This window comes from Aethalodelphis obliquidens, unplaced genomic scaffold, assembly GCF_003676395.1.
Source record: "Aethalodelphis obliquidens isolate GAN/ISIS:26980383/991018 unplaced genomic scaffold, ASM367639v1 scaffold89, whole genome shotgun sequence".
NCBI classification, from domain to species: Eukaryota; Metazoa; Chordata; class Mammalia; order Artiodactyla; family Delphinidae; genus Aethalodelphis; species Aethalodelphis obliquidens.
In genome coordinates, this window is record NW_020838033.1 from 4254050 (window position 1) to 4276419 (window position 22370).

General features: G+C 55.7%; 1 protein-coding gene across 3 annotated transcripts in view; it reads left to right on the forward strand.

Moving 5' to 3' along the window:
• Nucleotides 1-21998, forward strand: part of ERBB2 (erb-b2 receptor tyrosine kinase 2) — a 22698-nt gene extending 700 nt beyond the window's left edge. The window contains exons 2-27 of one of the 3 annotated variants that reach the window (XM_027094671.1): nucleotides 5736-5887; nucleotides 6802-7015; nucleotides 7776-7910; nucleotides 8196-8264; nucleotides 8449-8564; nucleotides 8690-8831; nucleotides 9698-9817; nucleotides 10085-10211; nucleotides 12248-12321; nucleotides 12411-12501; nucleotides 12741-12940; nucleotides 13292-13424; nucleotides 13511-13601; nucleotides 14292-14452; nucleotides 15933-15980; nucleotides 17310-17448; nucleotides 17531-17653; nucleotides 17941-18039; nucleotides 18323-18508; nucleotides 18643-18798; nucleotides 18915-18990; nucleotides 19290-19436; nucleotides 19812-19909; nucleotides 20108-20296; nucleotides 20579-20831; nucleotides 20973-21998. In XM_027094671.1, the coding sequence (XP_026950472.1) occupies nucleotides 5736-5887; nucleotides 6802-7015; nucleotides 7776-7910; nucleotides 8196-8264; nucleotides 8449-8564; nucleotides 8690-8831; nucleotides 9698-9817; nucleotides 10085-10211; nucleotides 12248-12321; nucleotides 12411-12501; nucleotides 12741-12940; nucleotides 13292-13424; nucleotides 13511-13601; nucleotides 14292-14452; nucleotides 15933-15980; nucleotides 17310-17448; nucleotides 17531-17653; nucleotides 17941-18039; nucleotides 18323-18508; nucleotides 18643-18798; nucleotides 18915-18990; nucleotides 19290-19436; nucleotides 19812-19909; nucleotides 20108-20296; nucleotides 20579-20831; nucleotides 20973-21328 (3695 nt within the window). In that variant the 3' untranslated portion in view covers nucleotides 21329-21998. The other 2 variants (XM_027094672.1, XM_027094673.1) reach the window with 2 other exon arrangements.
• The last annotated feature ends 372 nt before the right edge of the window (nucleotides 21999-22370 follow it).

Sequence of the window (22370 nt, forward strand, 5' to 3'; positions counted from 1 at the left end):
TGTGTGTGTGTGTGTGTGTGTGTGTGTGTGTGTGTGTGTGTGTGTGTTTCCCCTTTCTTGAGCCCCCTCAAGCGCCTCTCTCAAAGCCTTTCCAGTTGGCAGCCTCCGCCTCCAGACTGGACTGGGCTGGATTCCTGGGGGTCCCTTCTGCCCGGCCCCCTCCCCGCCCCCTTTCGGCCGACTGGGTTGAGTTACTCCAGCTTCTGGCACGATCGGGGTGTGGAGGGGGGAGGTGGGGAAAGCAACCTGTCCAGCCAGAGCCGGGGAGCAGAGGGTGGCCAGTCCGACTGCAGAGTTGCCTCACGCCGGAGACTGGCGTGGGGGAAGGGGGAGACGTTTGTTTTGAACAAGTCTCGTTAGGGCCGACTTAGGGCTCTGTGCTTTGTGACTTGGAGAGCGTGGGTCACGGAGGGGTGGCGGTGGGCTTCCTGGTCTGGGGCATAAAGTGGGAGGGTTCTGAGGGATTCCTGGGCACTTGGAGGGAGGGGGAGGGTAAGGAACGGGGCCAGATGCGGGTATGCCGAGGGCCGGGTTGTCCTGCCTTTTCCTTTGGGCTGTGTATGGGGAAGGGTGCTGGGGTGGGGTGCAGTGTGTGTCTTGCCCTATCTGTCCGTCTGGGTGCGATAACGGTGAAAGCTAACGTGTACTGGAAATACACTGTGTACCAGGTGCTGTGCGTGTTTTGTCTGGGTTCCCTGCTTTCATCCTCAGAACAACCCTGTAAGAGAAGTCCTAACTAGTGTGCCCATTTTCCAGGCTTGAAGACCCGGGCTTCAAGAGGTGAAGTAAGCAGCAAGTAATTGGTGGGTCCCAGATTGGACCCCAGGCAGTGCAACCCCCAACCACAGCTTCAAAATCACTATATTCATCTGCCCTGAACATTGGGGGGCCGCTGCTGCTCCCTACATCGCCTGGTTGTGAGAAGACAGAATGAGAATGTTCTAGGAGTAGTGGGTGGTCTTCATGGATCAGGGAGTCTGGAGAAGGGGTGGGTGTCGGGCTGTCTGTGTGTTGCCCGAGGGCCCCCTCTGTCAGAGCTCTGCTGTGTTATCTGAGGGATGTCTATACTAGGGTGTTCTTGAGTTGTGTGGTCTGTGTGTTTGTGTGTCTGGCCTTTGTGTGACCAAACGGCAGTCTCCCTGCTGAACTCTGCCCTCTCAAGGAACTCCCTCAAGAGCTGCTGTGAATAGCGGGAGGTGCCCCCGCGCAGCCTTCTCTCTGAGGAAGGAGACTCCTCTTTCCCAGGAGCCTCCCCTTCCCCTCCGTGTTTCCCAGGCAGGCGTCTTCTCCCCTGACCTTCTGAGAAGCGTGAGGTGAGGCAGGCGAGGCTGGGCTGTCAGGCTGAGCCGCAGCCCTCCTCACCTGGGCCTGGGAGTCGAGCAGGGGGAGGGCGGCCGGGTTGTTGCAGTGCTGGGATCTGAGGGGTCGGTTCTCCCGCCATTGACAGGGAGCTTCTCAGGTCTTCCTCACCCCTCCGCCTGCAGTGCTGGGTGCAGAGAGAGGTGTTGGGTGTGTTGTGCAGGGGAATGGCTAAAAGCAGAGCCCCACTCAGCTGCCTCTAGCACGCCCGGTATATGCCAGGGCTGAGGGCTGGCGCAGGCATGTGGGGGAAAGGGAGATGGGGAAGGCCCAGAGGGTTGGGATTTTCTTTTCTTAGAGGTCAAGGTTTTGTAAAGCGCAGCAAACACATCTTGCAGAGCTCATAGTTTAATTCCTGAATGATTCTCCCAACAGCATCCTTCTTTTTGCTATACTCAGGGAAAGTAACCTCATTTTAATATTCAAGAAAAAAAATAATTGAAAGATAGGATCAAATGCCGAAAGAGAAAATGCATTGTATTACAAAGTCAAACACAGAGCACTGTTAATTTTCTCTGGGTTTGGAATTACCCGGACTCCTGCTATATGAACTTCTCTTGCCTTAACTTTTAGAAAAGTACAGCGTGCTTCCTATTTGCCTGGTTCTCATCCATTACAGTTTCATTTCATCTCTGCAACAATCCTGTGAAGTAGGTGCACAGATGAGGAAACTGAAGTTCAAAGAAACGAAGTGACTTAGCCAAGGCTTCCCAGCGACCCAATCATGTCCAGGGCATTTTTAGACTCTGACGAGGAGGCATTAAGAGTTGACCAAAGTCTTATTCCCTTCGACAGGAATGGGTTAAGCAAAGCCTCAGGGGCATTCAGGTGGTCAGACTCCGGTAGAGGTGCTATTTTGTTATTTAGGTGAATGACCTCCCTTATCTAGGCTTTAGAAAATGAGGGTGAAGAAAATGAGGGTGAGCTGCTCCTCGCCCCCCACCAGGTTCCCTCTTGGCTTTGGAGTCCTCTCCTTCCCTGTACCAGCCGATGTCTGCCTTCCTCTTGGGCCCTCCTGGCATGGCAGGGGACTGAGGGTAGGACCAGGCCAGAGGCCAGTGGGACCTACAGGGCTACGGGTGAGGGAGGGACCAGTGTCGGGCTGCGGCTGGGGAGCTGGTGTAGGGCCAGGCTGGTAGTGCCTGGCCCTGGGTGCTGGGATGACCTGGAAAGAGATCCCCCTCCCTGCCCTGTGGGAAACCCCTCTGGGGTGACACCCCTATCTCTTAATAGGCCACCTCTCCTCCCCACCCCTGGGAAGAGAGCCGAGACGGGGTGAGGGGTGCGTGCTCTCTTAAGGAGTGGGAGAATTATTATAGCCGATGTTGTGTTGCCCCAGCTCTGTTTACAAAGCCTTGTCACGTTTACAGACTGTTTCTTGATTCATCACCTCATTTAACTCTCGTGTAATTTCTCTGCAGAGAGTAAGAGTTGTCATCATCCCCCACTCACAGTCAAGGTCAGGTCAGTAAATATTCACTGAGTGCCTGCTAAGTCACAGGCACTGCTGGACGTAGAGGTGAATCTGATTTGACCTCTGCCCTCGAGATCCAGGGACTTGATCAAGGTCACACCGTGAGTGGCCCAGCTAGGGTTGTGGCCTAATGACCTGAGCCCTGGCCCCAGGCGTGTGTGGTGGGTGAGTCCTGGTGTCACTGGAATGGGCTCTGGCCCCACGGGTCTGGGGGAGGTGAGCTTTGGGGATGCAGGCAGTGTTCATGGAAACCAAAGGAAGTGTTGGCTTTCATGCTGGTGAGCGAGAGAGGCAGCTGGGGCTGAAGGCTGCTGGGGAAGAAAGAACCCACTTGAGAGCCCCCCAGAGCTGGGACCTGACCACTAACACCCAGCTAGAGGGACATGGCGGCCGTGACCAGCCTCTGAAGAGAGGGCTGGACATGGTGACCTCAACTGGTCCCTTTTGGTTTGGAGAGTCTTGATTGGAGTTCATTTATTTATTCATTCATTCATTCATCCCGCAAACACTTATCCAGGGCCCACTGTGTCCCTGGCTCCGGTCACACTGACTGCCCCAGAGATCTGGAGGGCGAGGCTCCCGAGGGACAGGTGCTCCGGAGACAAAGCGCTCCCCTGTGTGGAACAGGACCTCCTACCCCCGCCCCAGAAAATCAGTGGGGGGCAGAGTGGATATGGGGACCATGGCGAGGACTGGGGAGGGGGAGATGAGTGAGGAGATGGGAGGGGGAGGGAAGTGTGGAGGTAGAGGAGGTGTCAGGTTGGAGGATATTAGCCCCCAAGCCTCCAGCTCCCTGGGAGTAGGTCTCAGGCTCCCAACGTTACCACCTGTTGCAAACATTTAGTCTGAATCAGACTCAAAAACGGACACAAACAAACTCTTGGGGCGGGGCTGCTGCTCCTTCTGGTCCTCCTACCCAGCTCAGCCACTCAGCCCTGCCCGAAGCCTATAATGTAATCAGTGGCATCAACAGAGCTGGTGTGTATTTACCTTTGAACAGGGTGTGGGGAGGGGTGTGTGTGCAGTTAGGTCTAGTGGAAGGAATGTGGGATTTGAAGTCGGCGCAGACTCGAGTTCAAATCCTCCCTCTATTGCTCACAGGCTTTCTGATCTGGGGAGAATAACCCCTGGCAACCTCAGTTTCCTTCTTTGCAAGACCGAGGTTGTAGTCGCAGCCTCTGGAGGATGAGGCTCCACGCGGAGTGCCTGCTGAGCGTTCCCTTGTTGTTTTCCTATTGCCTGGCTACCGCAGCTGGTGTCCCTTCGAGGCGGCAGAGGGCACAGGGCGTGGAGACGGGCCCCTGCCCCGGGCTTGGGCCAGGGCCTTGGGGTCTGGGCCTGGAGACAGCTGTGCCTGCAAAGCAGCTGAAGCTGCCGAGGCTGGGGGAGGTCCTGGCAGCGGGCGTTATTTTGGGCCTGGCCTGCCATCCCCGGCTCCTGTTTCTCTTGGGAGTCTGGGGGGAGGGACCCTTGAGTTCTATTTCTGGGTCCTCCCATTCCTCCCTCTTTGCTTCCTTCCCTATCTGGCCAGAGGGGTGGGAACAGAGACCACTCTAGGTGCTCCTGGGAGGCTGCCAGCTAGTGGCCATTGGCCCAGGCCAGAACCCTGGGGGCTTGTCCCACCAGCCTTTCCCCCGATTTCTGGAGGCAGGGGGTATCTCTGATTACCCTCCAGGATTTGACCCTAGGCTCCAAGCTGCTGGGAGAGCAGGGGATCAGACCTCAAAGTCAGCCACGGTGCTGTCCCCCTGAGTCTGCATGTAGTCCCTGGGAGGTGGAGTGGGGACCAGCAGGAATTCAGGGCAGCTGAGGCACCTGTGGATCTGGGGGTGCACCCCACCCACCTCCCCCTGGCACACCCTCCTGGGCAAGATGTGCCAGGTGATTCATCTTCTCACCAGAGCAGAAAAACGGGTTTAACTGGGCACTTTAATCGCCCCCACTGCTGGCAAGCATGGTGCCAGCTGTTGCCCAGAGCGCCCCCTTACCCGGGCTAGTGTACCCCTTCTAGTATTCCTGGGCTTAGTGAGTACTTCTGGTCTCAGGGACACCGGGCTGGGGTCCAGGTGGACTGGGCGGCAGCTCATCTTGACGCCCCTTGGCCGGTGGTTGGCACCAGGCAGGTACACAGGGCTGACGTAATGCCCTTGTGGCAGGAGTTTCGTGGCGTAGATTCTGCCAGCTGGTTCTGGAGTCTTGCGCTGAGGAGGTGGCAAGGGTGAGGTACCAGCGTAGGAGCCTTTGGAGTAGGCAGCACTCTGGCTCAGCATCTGCAGCTCGGGTCCGGATGCCCATAGTTGGGATCTGATGTTCCTTTTCTCTGCCTGGGGGAATTCCAGAAGTCCCTGCAGTGACCAGGACCCTGGTGGTCCCCATGCCCCAGCTATGACTCCAGCTGACCCTCCTTCCCCACTTTCTGGGTGGCATTGTGGGGGTGGGTACCCCTTGCCAGGAGGTTGGCACGTGGGTGGCGTTGTTTGTTCGGGAGAGGGTCAAGGGGTATCCAGAGGATTCATGATTCATCATCGCTTCTCTTGGGGGATTTTTACCCGTTGGCCCTGAGTTGTGCCTTTGGGACAAAGGGAGGCTTTCTTTGCCAGCCAACACTCTGGATCAAACGGGCAAGTCCCTAAGGCTGGCACAGCGAGACGCCCTCTGGATTCTCAGGATGGGCCGAGTCAGGGGAGCTTCTCCCCTGATGTCCCTCCTCTTCCCAAATTTGCAAACTTTCTTTTGCTGTTGCACGTTCTGTGGGTACAAGTGACGCAGGAGGAGGGATCCTTCCGTTGTGCTTTCTCGCTGTCTGCGGTGGCATGACTCTGGCGAGTAGGTTGGCAGAGGTGGCCAGGTTGGCAAAGCTCACTGGGCAGTGCCCTCTGACCCATCTTCTCTCTCCTGCCAGTGTGCACCGGCACAGACATGAAGCTGCGGCCGCTGGCCAGTCCCGAGACCCACCTGGACATGCTCCGCCACCTCTACCAGGGCTGTCAGGTGGTGCAGGGTAACCTGGAGCTCACCTACCTGCCTGCTAATGCCAGCCTCTCCTTCCTGCAGGTGAGGCCCATGGGCAAAACCCAGCCAGGCCCTGTTTCCTGCTGGGCTGAGCCCTCTGCTTGCAGATGGGTGGTAGAAGAGTGTTCCCCACCCTGTATTTCCTCTTTTGTTGTGGCTCCTCAACTGGGAAGTCCTTTCTGTTGTCTAACCCCCGTCCATCCTACTGCAAGACCAGTTGACTCCTTCTCTACAATGTGGCTGGCCGTGGACACCTCTGGGGGGAATGCACCCGTTCCTCTGCTAAATTTTTTGCTCTCTTGCCAGCATGATCACCTTCCATTGTCCAACTGCCCCAGCCACTGTCCCCCTCCTACCCGGAGTAATGCAAGGGCTGGCCGGTTCCCGGTCCAGTTCTGCCACTGACAAGCCATGTGAATGTGATCTAGGCCCTTGGCTTCACTGGGTCTCAGTTTCCCTATCTGTATATTGGGAGCAACAGACATGCTTGAACTCCCTGGGGGGGCCCATTTTGAAATCACATGGAAAATGTATGTGAAAGGGTCAGGAGCAGGAGAGAGAATGGAAACCAGCCTCTGCGTTGTGTCCATGGTGCCCTGGAGCGGGGCCTCAGGTGCGATGCTTAGTCTGTCAGATCACAAACATCACCTCGTCCAGGCCTTTCCTTTACAAATGAAGAAACTGAGATGCAGAGAGGGTGGGGTGCTTGCTTACAGTTTACAGAGTGTTCCCCCGCCCTTTTCTTTCTTGATCGTACTAGAATCTGGTTCGGGGATGTGGGGAGTGGCCTTGATCTCCATTTTATGCCTGAGGGAGCAGGACTGGTCAGTGGCTGGGGGCCTTGCCCAAGATCCCCGAGCACAGGGTAACCTGGAGGAGGCCTTGTGCGGGGGGGCGGTGGTAGTGGTCCAGGGCCTGGACCTGCCTTAGCCCTACCCTACCCTGTCCCCTCCCAGGAGATCCAGGAGGTGCAGGGCTACGTGCTCATCGCCAAGAACCGAGTGAGTCAGGTCCCCCTGCAGAGGCTGCGGATCGTACGAGGCACCCAGCTGTTTGAGGACAACTATGCCCTGGCCGTGCTGGACAACGGAGGCCTTCTGGAAGGTGCCCCCCCTGCTGCACGCGCTGCTCCGGGAGGGCTGCAGGAGCTGCAGCTGCGAAGCCTCACAGGTGCTCATCCTTATCGTTGAAACTCCCTGCTGGTGATTGAGAACTGACCAGGGCCCCTGTCAGCCATGGGGATGCTTCGTGTGAATAAGAACTGGGGTCCCTTCCGGATGGATGCAAGTGGAGCTAGGGGAGGCGCCCTTGTGAGGATTCGAAAAAGATTTCCCTTCTTCCCAGGAAGTCACAGCTTGTGCCAGCCCACATAGCTTGATAGGATGCAGGCTGGGGTTTTGCCCACTTCCTGGCTGAATGCACACGTACAGTGAACAACCTCTGTAACTGTACGCGGCAGCCTTGGAGCTGACAGCGTCCCAGACTCTGAGAGCCTGGTGCTTTACCTGCATAACCCCATTTCAGTCGTGCTTTAATCTTGCAAGGGAAGCATCAGTGTTATTCTCGTTTTACAGATGAGAAAACTGAGGTTTACAGAGGATGAGTGACCTGCTTGAGGTTACACAGCGAGTTAGTGGTGGTGAGGCTGGATTTCACGCTCTCTTTTAACTGCTAAGCAATGTGCACAGAGCAGAGGTGGAGGAGAGGAGACAGTGACACGGACAACTCACTCCGCCCCGGATCTCCGTTTGTTCACGTGTGGGGTGGTGTTGGTAGGGCTAAGAGATGCCGAAGGAGTCTCGTCTGCTCCCTGAGGAACCTGGGGCGTGTTTAAGAGCCCCATTCCCCTTTTAGAAGGCAGGCAGGCCCCGAGGGAGGTCAGAAGATGACAGATGAGGGAAGAAGCACCTGATTATTGCCCGCCCCACAGAGATCCTGAAGGGAGGGGTCTTGATCCAGCGGAACCCCCAGCTCTGCCACCAGGACACGATTGTGTGGAAGGACATCTTCCACAGGAACAACCAGCTGGCCCTCATGCTGATAGACACCAACCGCTCACGGGCCTGTAAGCCACGCCCCTCGCCGCCTGCAGTCGCCTCTCTTTCTCACGCAGCCCACCGACCCCAGACTCCCGGCTTACTCCACGCCCCCCGCTGCCGCTGCACTAACACCACCCATTTCCTCTTTCTCTGTGTCTCTTCATCTCTGCGGTTCTCTGCCCTGTCTCCCTCTGCTTCCAGATCATGCCTCCGGTTTCGGAGTCCTCTCCTCCTGCCTGCGTCTCTCCCTCACTGTGCATTCTGTCTCCTGGTCTCTGTCTCTCTCACTGCCGTTCTGTGTCTCTCCCCAGGCCCACCCTGCTCTCCAGCTTGTAAAGCTCCCCACTGCTGGGGAGAAAGTTCCAAGGACTGTCAGAGCTGTGAGTTATAGGGAGGCCCAGAATCTGGGGGCAGGGGCTGGGTGGGAATAAAGGTGACATAGCGGGTGGGTGCCAGGCCTCGGCATCTTCCCTGAGGCAGGAAGTCTCCCCAGAAGGTGATGCTGGTGAAGGGGCCCGGTGCCTAGGCTGCCGCCCAGCCCTCATCCTACCCTTTGCCCAACAGTGACGCGAACCGTCTGTGCTAGCGGCTGTGCCCGCTGTAAGGGCCCGCAGCCCACCGACTGCTGCCACGAGCAGTGTGCTGCCGGCTGCACGGGCCCCAAGCACTCTGACTGTCTGGTACGTGCCCCCGGCGCCCCAGCCCTCGGGGTGCAAGGGGAGGGGCGTCCCGCCTGGTGCTGCCCTTAACCCTCTGGCACACCAGGGCCAAACAGCCCAGTGCCCACCAGCTGCCTGTCCCCCAGGCCTGCCTCCACTTCAACCACAGTGGCATCTGTGAGCTGCACTGCCCAGCTCTGGTCACCTACAACACGGACACCTTCGAGTCCATGCCCAACCCCGAGGGCCGTTATACCTTCGGCGCCAGCTGCGTGACCACCTGTCCTTGTGAGTGCCGGGGAGAGACGTACTTTTAGTAGTTTTGCTGGGGACTTTGGTTTATGTAAATGCAAGCATGTTGTGAGTACTGTCCGCCCCTGGCTTTGGAGAGCTGGTCACGGCAGTTCGTACTGAGCTGCCTCGTTCTTTCAACAGCAGTGGAGCAGGTGGCAGCACAGAATAGCAGCTAAGAGCCCACGCACAGAAGCCAGACTGCCTGGGTCTGAGACCTGGCTCTGCCCCTTATTAGTCACGTGACCTTCTTGCTGTGTCTCGGTTTCCTTATCTGTTAAGTGGGGGCCAAAATAGTCCCATCCTCACCAGGTGGTTATAAAGTTTGAATGAGTTAATATTTGCAAAGCTCTTATAACTGTGCCCAGACAATACTAAGCACCCCTAAATGTTGATTTTTAGATAGATCAGAGTTTTATTTACTAGCTCCCCTATTTACTGATGGGCATTTAGGGACTGGCCTCAGACCTGGGGACCTCTTTCCTCCTGTCACAGGAGACAGCAGTGGGCTCTTGGGTCCTGGTCGTACCCTCCCCATGGTGGGTGAGAGTACGGAGTGTGGAGCTAGATCATTTGGGTTCACATCCTGGCTCCTCCACTTACTAGCACAGGGACCTTGAGTAATTTAAACAGAAAACTCTGTGCTTTGGTTTCCCTTTTGGCAAAATGGGAATCTAACGGTGCCTACCGCACAGGGTTGTCGTGAGGAGTGGACGAGTGTCCAGGGCTCAGATATGGTGTAAGGGCATTTCGGTATCGGTTGATATCATTCTTATTGCACTACCTGGGCATGGTCACACAGCTCATGGTGGGGCAGTGCTAAAAGGCCAGGGCACGTGGACAGACGATCTTGATCTCCTCAGACAACTACCTGTCCACGGACGTGGGATCCTGCACCCTGGTTTGTCCCCTGAACAACCAAGAGGTGACAGCTGAGGATGGAACCCAGCGGTGTGAGAAATGCAGCAAGCCCTGTGCCCGAGGTACCCAGTGGCCGCCCCCTGCACACCCACCCTGGCCTAGCCCGCTGTGTGCCATCCTCCCTCAGACCCTCCTGGGACCCGGTCCTGTTCTCCCACTGACTCTGCCCCTGGCCCTCCCCTGAGCACTCCCACAAGCTCCCCCATGTCTCTGCCAATGTGAGGAGGGGGCATGTGGCCCCAGGAGGGGACTGTGGACAGGACCCAGGAGGTTGAATTCCTGGTGCTCCATGTGGAGGCTGAGGTGCCCCCCTGTCCCCCTCCCCACAGTGTGCTATGGTCTGGGCATGGAACACCTGCGGGAAGTGAGGGCGGTCACCAGTGCCAACATCCAGGAGTTTGCTGGCTGCAAGAAGATCTTTGGGAGCCTGGCGTTTGTGCCGGAGAGCTTTGAGGGGTAAGGATACTCAGAGTTAAGGGTGGGCACATGGCCTGAGGCAGTATCAGGGCAGTCACCGAATCCTGAGGCCCCAGAAGTGGAAGCATTTCTCGGGGATGGCGGGAGACAGAGGTGGGAGGCCAGGGATGCAAAGGAAGCAGGTGGAAGACCAGCAGGGACTTTGGAGGGGGGAGTTTTTCTTTTTTGTTTGCTTTTCTTTGGCCGTGCCGCGCGACTTACTGGATCTTAGTTCACCAACCAGAGATTGAACCCAGGCCCTTGACAATGAAAGCGAGGAGTCCTAACCCCTGGACTGCCAGGGAATTCCTGGGATTTTTCTCATAAATGACATGTTATCTATGAACATGCACTTGTATGGAGGTCACACCATCCAGATAAAGTAAAATTCTCTTTGAGTTCATCGTAGCTTTATTCATAATGGCCCCGAACTGGAAATAATGCAAATGTGTATCAATAGCTGAAGGAATCAACAAAGCTGACCCTTGGACATCACGGGTTTGAACTGCGTGGGTCCACTCAAATGTGAACTTTTTTCAATAAATCCGTACGACAGTACTACACAGTCCGGGGTTGCTTGAATCCGGAACCATGGATGCAGAGGGCTGACTGTAAAGTTATACTTGGATTTTCGACTTTGTGGGGGGTTGGTGCCGTAACCCAGGCGTTGTTCAAGGGTCAACCGTAAAAGGTGGTATATCCGTACAGTGAAATTCTCAGCAGTAAAAGAAATGGCCTACTGATACGTGAAACAACATGAATGTGTCTCAGAAACGTTATGTTAAGCAAAATAAGTCAGACAAGAGAGAGTCCGCACTGTATGATTCCCTTTGCTCTAGAATAGGCAAAACCACTGTGTGGTGAGAGAAATCAGAACAGTGATTGCGCCAGGGTGAGGGCCTGGAAAGGGACACAAAGGAAATTTCTGGGGTGATGGAAATGTTCTGTATACCAGTTGGGGTAGTGGATAGGTGAGTGAATGCATTTGACAAAACTCATTAAACTGCACACTAAAAATCTGCAATTTATTGTATGTGAATTATACTTCAATAAAAATATGTATTAAAAAAGGAGAAAATTCCCTTCAACACTTTCTCCACCTTTACTCCCCTTTCTAGAGGAGACCACTCTTAACAATTTGTGTGTGTTCTTCTAGACCGTTCATACGTATATGGATACACACGCACAGAGAAACGTAGTGTTAGTAATTTGGGGGGAAAGGTTGATTTAAAATGGGAGCCTGTTGTGAATATTGTCTGCCCCTGGCTTTGGAGAGCTGGTTATGACAGTTAGTTCATGTCCAGCTGCCTTGTTCTTTCCACAGCTGTGGAAGAGGTGGCAGCAAAGAGTAGCAGCTAAGAGCCCAGGCTGCCTGGGTTTGAGACCTGGCTTCTACCACTTACTAATCGTGTGACCTTCTTGATGAGTCTCAGTTTCCTCATCTGTTAAATGGGGGCAAAAATAGTCCCGCCCTCATAAGGTGTTATAAAGTTTAAATGAGTTAATATTTGTAAAGCTCCTATAACCGTGCCCAGCAGATACTACACGCTCCTGAATGTTAGTTTTTCGTGTGTAGTCTGGATAGATCAGGATTATATTTAATAGCTCCCATTTACTGATGTTTAGGTATTTAATTTAAAATTTTTTAATTTAATTAATAAAATAAATTATTAATAAATTAAAAATTTAATTAAATTTTTTAAGTTTAAATTTTTAAAAAAATTTAATTTTTAATTTCCTTAGTTTTTTTATTTTCCCTCTAACAAACAGTTCTCCTTTGCACATGCCTTTGGGAACAGGGGCCGGTGTCTCTCTAGGCCACATTCCTAGAAGTAGAATTTCTAGATCAAAGGATATAAATATTGTTTTGATATTTGCCAAGCCAGGGCCTGGGCTTTGAAGTTCAGGTTGGGAACAGCCGGGCTCGATGAGCAATGGGTTTAAGTGGAGGGGAGGTTGGGGAGGATGGCAGGGCCAGCTCGTGGAGGGGGGTCTTACCCACCCCCTTCTTGGCCCTCTCCTAATCCTCCTTCTAGGGACCGAGCCTCCAACACTGCCCCCCTACAGCCTGAGCAGCTCAGAGTATTTGAGTCTCTGGAGGAGATCACAGGTGAGCTCTGTCTCTCTGAATCCTGCTTCGATGGGGCTGGGAGGTCTTCGTCCTGTCCCCGCACCCCTAGCCTCACCCTGTGTCTGCAGGTTACCTGTACATCTCAGCGTGGCCAGACAGCCTGCCGGACCTCCACGTCTTCCAGAATCTGCGAGTAATCCGGGGACGAGTTCTGCATGAGTGAGCACCAGGGGAGGGAGGCCTGACGGAGGAGGAGCTGCCCCGGGAGGCCCGGGAGAAGCTCTGAGTGTGTAGGGGGGGAATGGGGGTTCTTATTCCCCGGGCACTCCAGCAGCAGCATTCCCATGGAAGTTTGCAGAGTGTGCTGGGGACAGGAGGAAGGCGAGGGCAGCCCTTGCTGAGGGGGGAGGGTCAGTGGTGCGTTGCCCCCCTGCATTTGAGCACTCCCCCTCCCACAGTGGTGCCTACTCGCTGACCCTGCAAGGGCTGGGCATCCGCTGGCTGGGGCTGCGCTCTCTGCGGGAACTGGGCAGTGGGCTGGCCCTCATCCACCGCAACGCCCGCCTCTGCTTTGTACACACGGTGCCCTGGGACCAGCTCTTCCGGAACCCCCACCAGGCCCTGCTCCACAGTGCCAACCGGCCAGAGGTCGAGTGCGGTAAGACAGGGAGCACAGCACTGCTGCTCAGGCGTGCCCACGGGCCTCTGGCAGCAGCAGTCTGGGACTTACTTGTGCGTGTGCACTGCCCGTCCCTGGTGCACCATCCTTGACATAGCTCTGGTTGGCCTGGCCTCTCGGCATGGCTTCTAGCAGGGTCCTGCCACACTGCCTTGCCATCCCTCCCTTCCCTTTCCTCTCTGTTCCTGGAACCTCAGAACTCTTTCCCTCCCTGCTTTGCACGTCACCTATCCCCACCTCTCCAGCTCAGAGCCACGCCCACAGACTCTTCCGCCAGCTCCCTGGAGTCTCCCCTGAGAGTCCCCTCTGACCCCTTCCTCCTCACTGCAGTGGGCGAGGGCCTGGCCTGCTACCCGCTGTGTGCCCACGGGCACTGCTGGGGTCCAGGGCCCACCCAGTGCGTCAACTGCAGCCAGTTCCTCCGGGGCCAGCAGTGCGTGGAAGAATGCCGAGTACTGCAGGGGTATGTGGGGCAGAGGAGGGGGCGGCCGGGCTGGGGGGTGCACAGGGGCTCCTTCCAGACCCCTTCACCGGCCGTCCTCTCCTCAGGCTCCCCCGGGAGTACGTGAAGGACAGGTACTGTCTGCCGTGCCACCCCGAGTGTCAGCCCCAGAACGGCTCAGTGACCTGCTTTGGCTCGGTGAGGTGCTGGTGCGCTCAGAGCTGGGTGGAGGGAAGCAGGGCAGGGTTGGGGGTGCTGCCAGGGACCTGGCCAAGTCCAGTAAAATACCCCTGGGGAGGACTCCAAGCCCAGACCTGAACAGTAGGAGGGTGGTAGGAGGGTGGAAGGTGGCTGGGATGCTGGGGACAGCAAGAGTTGCGGACGCTGAGGCCCTTCAGACCATGCAAAGGGCCCAGGGAAGCCTGTGCCCTTGGCCGTGGCTGTGCTAAGGTGGTTAGACCTGGGGGCTTAGACATCAGGTGACCTGGATTCAAATCCAGGCCCCACTTGCACTGGCTCATTCGTAAAATGAACGTTATACTAGTACCTACCCCATTGGGATGCAGTGAGAATTAACTCAAAATAGGGTTTGGCACAGTGCCCGAGCACAGGAAAAAGGCTTCACAAGTTAGTTACTATTATTACTTGCTGTTATACCTTAGGTAATACACTCCCCCCACCCCACCAGGCCTGGGGATCAAGCTTTGAAGGTGGGGAGCTGGGTGCAGAACAGGGGCATCAGACACAGCAGGTATGGGGCTGTCCCAGGAGCAAGGTGGACAGTGCTGCTGAGTGACTGAGGGAAGCACAGAGGGGACCCAAGGGCCCGATCCTGCTGCCCTGGGGGTGTCGGTGCCAGCCCCCCACAAACCCTTCCTCCCCTCCCAGGAGGCTGACCAGTGTGTGGCTTGCACCCACTACAAGGATCCTCCCTTCTGCGTGGCTCGCTGCCCCAGTGGTGTGAAGCCTGACCTCTCCTTCATGCCCATCTGGAAGTTCCCAGATGAGGAGGGCATGTGCCAGCCATGCCCCATCAACTGCACCCACTCGTGAGTCTGAGGGCCTTTTCCACGGAAAGAAAGGCTTTGTTCCAGAACCCTCTCTGGGGCTCTTATTCTAAAAGTGGGACAACTCTGCCTTTGCTTACCCCGAGACCCTTAATTTTTCATATCTTTTTTTTCTGATCACAAAAGTAACAAGTGGTTAAAAATTTTTTAATTAAAGCATGAAAGTGAATAGTATTAGCAATTCTATCCCACTGTTAATAATTTGCAATATTTTTCCTCCACTTTTTTAATCTATGCACACACTAACATACGGATTATTATTATAACATAAAGTATATGTTTATATGTTATTATTATTCTTCTCCAGTTTTTAATCTGTGCACATTCTAGTATATACTTCTTTTTACCAAAATGGGATCATAGACCATACATATCGTTTGGAAATTGCTTTTTCTCACTCAGCATTGCAATTTTGCTTGCAATGTTTTTCCATGTCCTAACACAGTGATCTGCCCTGTTCTCTTTATGTTTTTCACTTAGTTGTTAATTACACATGGAATACATGCATACATTCTTGTGATACACATTTTCAGCAGTATCAGAGTATAAACACTGTAAAGCAGAAGTGCCCTTTCATCCACTCCCCCACCCACCCAGTCCCCCACCCTCCCCTCCCTGGGGAGAACCACCAGCTCACTCTGGTGTGCTCTACACATTTACCTAAATGCATTTTACATTTATGTTAGGTTGAAGATTGCTGTTTTGGGAAGTCAAAAATGATCAAGAAACAGCAATTTCATCTGACTCACATATAATCAGTTTTGGTTTCTGTGTGTGTGCATTTTTTAATGTAAACAGGATAGTACTCTACATATAGTTCTGCACTTTGCTTCTCCTCCGTCCCGGCACTTTATGTATCTTGGAGGTTCTTTCTTGTGAGCGCACATGAACCTACCTCCTTTTTTTTTTTTTTAACTACTCAATCTGCTGTATGGATGTAGTCTTATTTAACCATGTCCCTGTTCGAGGGATATTCATTGAACTTGTCTCCTTTTTTTGGGGGGGGGGGGGGCGTGCAGTTTATTGCACTTGAGCTCCATGTACAAGTGAGCATTTTGTACATGCCCCCTAGTGTACAGGTGTTGGCATTTTTAGGGTCTATCCTGAGAGGTGGAACTGCTGGGTCACAGTATTGTCAGACTGTCCTTGGTGCAGGTTGTGCCCAGCTACTACCCTGGCATCCTCTACAGAGGGGATAGCCAAGCTTTTGGACTTGATGGTCCTCTGGGTGCCCCCCACTTCCTACCCAAGACAGGGAGGTGCAGGGGATGCAGGTTTGCAGATTGGAGAAGGCCTCCCCTGTGGGGTGGTAGAAAGAGCCCTGGTGACCTTGAGCCCAGTTTCTGCCTTTGTCAATTAGGGATCATAACTCAGCTACACCCACCGCTGGGGATATTGTGAGGCTGAGTGAGTGCAAGAGGTGGTTCCCAGCCTTGTTGACAGGACTCTCTCTCTTGTGCAGCTGTGTGGACCTGGATGACAAGGGCTGCCCCGCTGAGCAGAGAGCCAGGTCAGCCTGGTCCCCAGGACACATCCCATGTTGCCCCTCAGTCCCCCTCCGGCCCCTGAGTGGTCACTGCTGTAGGGAGGGGGTCTCCTGACATGACACATGTCCCTCCCCAGCCCACTCTTCCACTAAGGACCCTCCTTTCAATTAGCTTCAACCAGTGGACGGAGGACCTGCTCGGGATGCTTGGGGGGCAGGGAACAGGAAAAGATGGCGAAGACACCCAGCACCTCCCCACCCTCGAGTAGGTAGGGGTCTCCTAAGGGACACAGGCAGCCTGCAACTCCCTGGGACTCAAGGCACGTTGAGAAGAGAACGCAACTACAGCACTGAGGATGGGACAATGAATTCTTACCTGGGGTCAGTGGGAGGCTTCAAGGACGAGGTGGCATGGGAGCCAGGTCTTGAAAGAGGGGCAGGTATGTCACTTGCATTAGGAGGAAAGCAACCAGGCAGCATGGTGAGAGGGGTCAGGACAATCTAGGACGTGTTTGCTGAAGGTTCTGCTGTGGTAGGCCACTGAGTAAGCTCAGAGGAGGGAGTAAGTCTGAATCAGGTTAGGGCAGGATCTTGGAGGGCATAGGCTCTCCCTCACCATGAGGCCACAAGCCCTGTGATGTCCATCACTGCCATCACTGGACTTGATTTCTAGGCAGTGGGGTGTTTGGGGAGAAAAACAGATTGGAGTATGTCCTAGGTAAGCACTTGTCCATGACACAAGCGTTCATTAGAGGTCTGTGATGTGCCAGCCCTTGGCTAAGCAAGGGAAGGGGGCAAGGATGACAATGATGTAGGGTCAGCACCCAGGAGATCCTTCTATCCCAGGATGAGCTGAGTCTTGAAAGATGACCTCATGCAGAAATGATGGTCCAGGTAGAATTAACAAAGGCTGGGAGGTGTGGAAATCATGACCTATGGGTGGAAAATGTGGCTAGAATATCAGAATCACTGGGTGCACGTTCCCCACCTCATACCACAATCAGACTCTCTGGAGGGTAGGGCTCCAGACTCTTGCATATTGACAAGCTCCCTGGTGATTTTTTGTCAGGAAGTTTGAGAATCCTGGGCTAGAGCCCTGGGCAAGAGCACAGACAATTTGGAGATGTGGGTGGAGAGGGTTTTGAATGCCCAGCAAGGAGTCTGGACTTCATCCTGGAGGCAGTAAGGAGCCGAGGGAGGTTTCTGAGTAGGTGAAACAGGACGGGAGCCTGCACGTCACCCTTCCAACTTCCCTTTCCAAACGCCAGTGACCTTCATGCCCCTCCATGGGACCCCTTCATCCCTCCTGCCCCAGACTGGTCCCCAATCCCTGACCCTGGCTCCTGCCCCCAGCCCTGTGACGTCCATCATTGCCGCTGTGGTGGGCATTCTGCTGGTCGTCGTCGTGGGGCTGGTCTTCGGCATCCTCGTCAAGCGGCGGCGGCAGAAGATCCGGAAGTACACGATGCGGCGGCTGCTGCAGGAGACAGAGGTGAGGCGGCCCGAGGGCCTGTCGCGTGGCCTGTGGTCTGCAGCCCGGCCCGCGGCACTGACGCACCACCCCTTCACCCCAGCTGGTGGAGCCCCTGACACCGAGCGGAGCGATGCCAAATCAGGCTCAGATGCGGATCCTGAAAGAGACAGAGCTGAGGAAGGTGAAGGTGCTTGGATCCGGAGCTTTTGGTACCGTCTACAAGGTCAGGGGTGGGGCCAAAGTCCTGGGTGGGCGGTCCCAGAGGATGCGGTCAGGGCGGGGACGAGGGTTCTGTCTGGAAGACAGCCAGGGGCTGGGGGCGATTCTGTTGGGTGGGGCAGTTATGTGTAAGGGGATAGGGAGTGGGCTGAAATGGCGAGGTTGTTGCTAAATAATGGGGTTGGCCCAAGGGTGGGGAAGGATTGGGAGCACAAGTAGTGACCCCTTGGACGACTGCAGGTTGCATCTGGCCCACCCTCCTCCCGCTCACATCCTCCTCTCTCTGCCCAGGGCATCTGGATCCCCGATGGGGAAAATGTGAAAATCCCAGTGGCCATCAAAGTGTTGAGGGAAAACACATCCCCCAAAGCCAACAAAGAAATCTTGGACGTAAGCCCTTCCACCCTCTCCAGCTGGGAGTACAGTGGGGACCCCCTGGCTGCAGGTGTGGGCTGTGGGCTCTGTTTTCACTGGGGTTTTAGGAGACACTTTGTGATCCCCCCAGATCTCTACTCTTAACCTCCTGAGTCTGTGGGCCATGGTTCTGGTTTGTGACGAATGGGGTTGGATTGAGTGAGTGTCGCCAGTCACGGCTCAGCCCTCGGGAGGGGTGTGTGGTGGTTTGGGGGCTAGTGGTTTCCCATACCCTCTCAGTGTGTACCCTTGCTCCCAGGAAGCATATGTGATGGCTGGTGTAGGGTCCCCATACGTGTCCCGCCTTCTGGGCATCTGCCTGACATCCACGGTGCAGCTGGTGACACAGCTTATGCCCTATGGCTGCCTCCTAGACCACGTCCGGGAGCACCGCGGGCGCCTGGGCTCCCAGGACCTGCTGAACTGGTGTGTGCAGATTGCCAAGGTATGCACTTTGGGGGCCGGGGCTCTGCGGGTGCCCTTGGGAGCACGCCTCTGTCTCCACTCAGAGCTAGGATGAGGAGGTTTCCTGGGAGAGCTCTGGCAGAGCGAGGTCCACACAGATGCCTCTGACCCCAGGGGATGAGCTACTTGGAGGATGTGCGGCTCGTGCACAGGGACCTGGCTGCCCGGAATGTGCTGGTCAAGAGTCCCAACCATGTCAAGATTACAGACTTCGGGCTGGCTCGGCTGCTGGACATTGATGAGACGGAGTACCATGCGGATGGGGGCAAGGTCAGAGGAGGGAGCAGAGTGAAGCAAGGGGGGGTGGGGTCTGGCCCCTGGGAGAACTCAGAACGGCCACCTCCCCACCACACCTGGTTGGAGCACTTCCTTCTCTGCTCTCCCAGGTGCCCATCAAGTGGATGGCGTTGGAGTCCATTCTCCGCCGGCGGTTCACCCACCAGAGTGATGTGTGGAGCTATGGTGTGTGATGGGGTGGGTCAGAAGGGTGGACACAGAGCCGTGGCCCTGGGGGGGATGTGGGTGGAAGGATGAGAGCTGGGATGGAGCGAATTAATGGACACTTTAGCATGAAGGAAGGAAGGGGCTGCCAGTGCCTCAGTCTGCCAGGGACTGCGGAAAGACTGGGTATCTCCTGCCCTTGACACTGCGTCCCTCCCCTCCTTCCCCCATGGTGCCAGGCTCTTGGATAGAGCCTCTGGGGCTCAGTGCACTAACGCTCCCTCTGGTCCCCCCACCTCTTGACCCCATCTCTGCCCCAGGTGTGACTGTGTGGGAGCTGATGACTTTTGGGGCCAAACCTTACGATGGGATCCCAGCCCGGGAGATCCCTGACCTCCTGGAGAAGGGGGAGCGGCTGCCCCAGCCCCCCATCTGCACCATTGATGTCTACATGATCATGGTCAAATGTGCGTGGTTGAGCTGGGTCGGCTGCTTGGAGGAGTGGGAGGGCCTGGGTGGAGGGGCCTACAAGGGGCAAGGGAGGGGGCCAAGAGCAGGGTATGTTTAATGCAGCCTCAAAAGGGTCTCACTTCCCTTTACAGTACCGGTCCAGAGGAGCTATCAAGGACCAGCTAGAAAGAAACTTAATGCAAAATAAAAAGGGGAAACTAGTAGAGATTCTCAAAGGTTCTCTCTCAGGATCCGAGGCTGGTACCTCTTCTCTACCACCTGAGGGCTTTGGACTCTAGTAACTGGGGTTGTCTAGGCTGGGGGTGGGGGTGAGGGGCTCTGCACACAGGCTGCAGCCAGAACTGAGATGCTGGACTCCTGCCCACCCCCAGGTTGGATGATCGACTCTGAATGTCGGCCAAGGTTCCGGGAGTTGGTGGCCGAATTCTCCCGCATGGCCAGGGACCCCCAGCGCTTTGTGGTCATCCAGGTACCGGGCCTTTCCACGCCGTCCCTGCCTATGGTTAAGATCACTCTCCCTTAGAGGGAGGAAAGGGAGATGATTCCTGGGTCCCAGGCTTCCAAGCCCAGCCCTTGCCTGACTCGTCAGAACTCCGGTACTCCCTGAGCCTCCCTCGGGAGGCTGGGCTGGGGAGAGGCTGCCACGCTCTGTCTCCCGCCTCCCCAGAATGAAGACCTGGGCCCTCCCAGCCCCTTGGACAGCACCTTCTACCGCTCGCTGCTGGAGGATGATGACATGGGGGACCTGGTGGATGCTGAGGAGTACCTGGTACCCCAGCAAGGCTTCTTCTGCCCAGACCCTACCCCGGGCTCTGGGGGCACAGCCCACCGCAGGCACCGCAGCACATCCACCAGGGTCAGTGCCCCCTGTCACAGTGTGGTGGGTGTGTCTGGTTACTTCCCCCGACCCCAGTGGACTAGAGTCCCTTTCTCCAATGTCCCCCAACCATCACCTCTCACGGAGGAGACCCCAATATCCCCAAGGATTCCTACTGCTTTCCAACTGTGACCCCACTCTTGCCACAGTGACTGTGTCAAACCCCGAAGGCAACTTCCTTTTATCTCTTGTGACCCTGTCACCTCCCGTGGAGTCTCCATCATGAATGACCCCCATCATGACCTTCTCGCTCGTCCTCAGAGTGGCGGTGGTGAGCTGACGCTGGGTCTGGAGCCCTCGGAGGAGGAGCCCCCCAGGTCTCCACTGGCACCTTCCGAAGGGGCTGGCTCTGATGTGTTTGACGGCGACTTGGGAATGGGGGCAGCCAAGGGGCTGCAGAACCTCCCCCAACATGACTCCAGCCCTCTACAGCGGTACAGCGAGGACCCCACAGTACCGCTTCCTCCCGAGACCGATGGCTACGTTGCCCCCCTGACCTACAGCCCCCAGCCCGGTATGGAGTCCAGGCCCGAGCTGAGAGGTTGGGAGGTGGGGATTGGGGGTGCTCAGCCCAGGGCCCACTATGGGGGCAGGGGCAGCAGCCAGAACACACGGGCTCCTCCCCCTAACAAGCCTCCTTCTCTTGTCCTTTCAGAATACGTGAACCAGCCAGAGGTTCGGCCACAGCCCCCCTCACCCCTAGAGGGTCCTCGGCCTCCTCCTCGACCTGCCGGTTCCACTCTGGAAAGGCCCAAGACTCTCTCCCCTGGGAAGAATGGGGTTGTCAAAGACATTTTTGCCTTTGGGGCTGCCGTGGAGAACCCCGAGTACTTGGCACCCCGGGGCAGGGCTGCCCCTCAGTCCCACTCTTCTCCGGCCTTCAGCCCAGCCTTTGACAACCTCTATTACTGGGACCAGGACCCATCAGAGCGGGGCTCTCCACCCAGCACCTTTGAAGGGACCCCTACAGCAGAGAACCCTGAGTACCTGGGTCTGGACATGCCAGTATGAGCCAAAAGGCCCGGGCCGCTGAGGCCCTGCTGGCCCCTCAGGGAGTGTGGAAGGCCTGACTTATGGCCCGCGTCGGGACGAGGCAGGGAGAGGGCCCTTGGATCACATCCAGGGCGGCCTGCCATGCCAGCAATCTTCCTTCCTCTTCCAACTCGTAGGTGGCTGAGAGCCGCCCAGCCTGGCTGGAAGAGGGGGCAGCACCGGGGAGTCCTGACTGATGCTGGAGCCCTGGCCCAGCCACTAGGGTCCACTGGATGCCACAGCCAGTCTCCTTACCTGCGGGAGCAGCCCAGCCTGACTTCTTCCAGAACCTGACACTGAAGGACAGGGAAGCTGAGCCTAGGAAGGGAAGAGGCCCCAAGAGGGTGTCTAGGAACCAGAGCAGAGACTCCCTGAGACCTAGCTCTGCCCCTAAGAAGAAGGGGACAGCAGGGGACGGCAGCAGCGCCCAGATCCGGTCCCTGTACAGAGTGCTTTTCTGGTTTTGTTTTTACTTATGTTTTTTTGGTTGTTTTATTTTATTATTTTTTTTTAAGATGAAATAAGGACTCGGTGGAGAGTGGGTATTGTGGAAGCGGGGTGGGGGGGCAGTCCCTGGGGTTGCGGGAGGAATGTCCCTTCTCCATACCCACTTTCTCCATTTGCAAATATATTTTGGAAAACAGCTGGACACAAGCCTATGTCTGGGATGGCTCTGAGCCATCCCTTTACTGCTCACCTCTTAACCTACATTCAGTTCATCTTGCCTGGAGGGACTGGCTAGGAATCTTCGGAAAGCTTGAATGAGGAGCCTACTGCCAGTTTCCTGGCTCCTGGGTTGGGGGAAAACTGGTTGGGATTCTGACCTGAGAGCCCTTTGATGACCAGATCATTCTTGCTTAGAAAAAAAGAAACTCCTAAGGCCACCCACCAGAATGGGGTAATTTCCTCCCTGTAGGTAGGGGTAGTCGGGGAAGGATGGAGGAAAGAAGAGGCAGTGCCTACTGTGTGACTCATTTTCCGTGCCTTGGCAAGGAAATCGTTGAATTAGAAGTAGCTATCC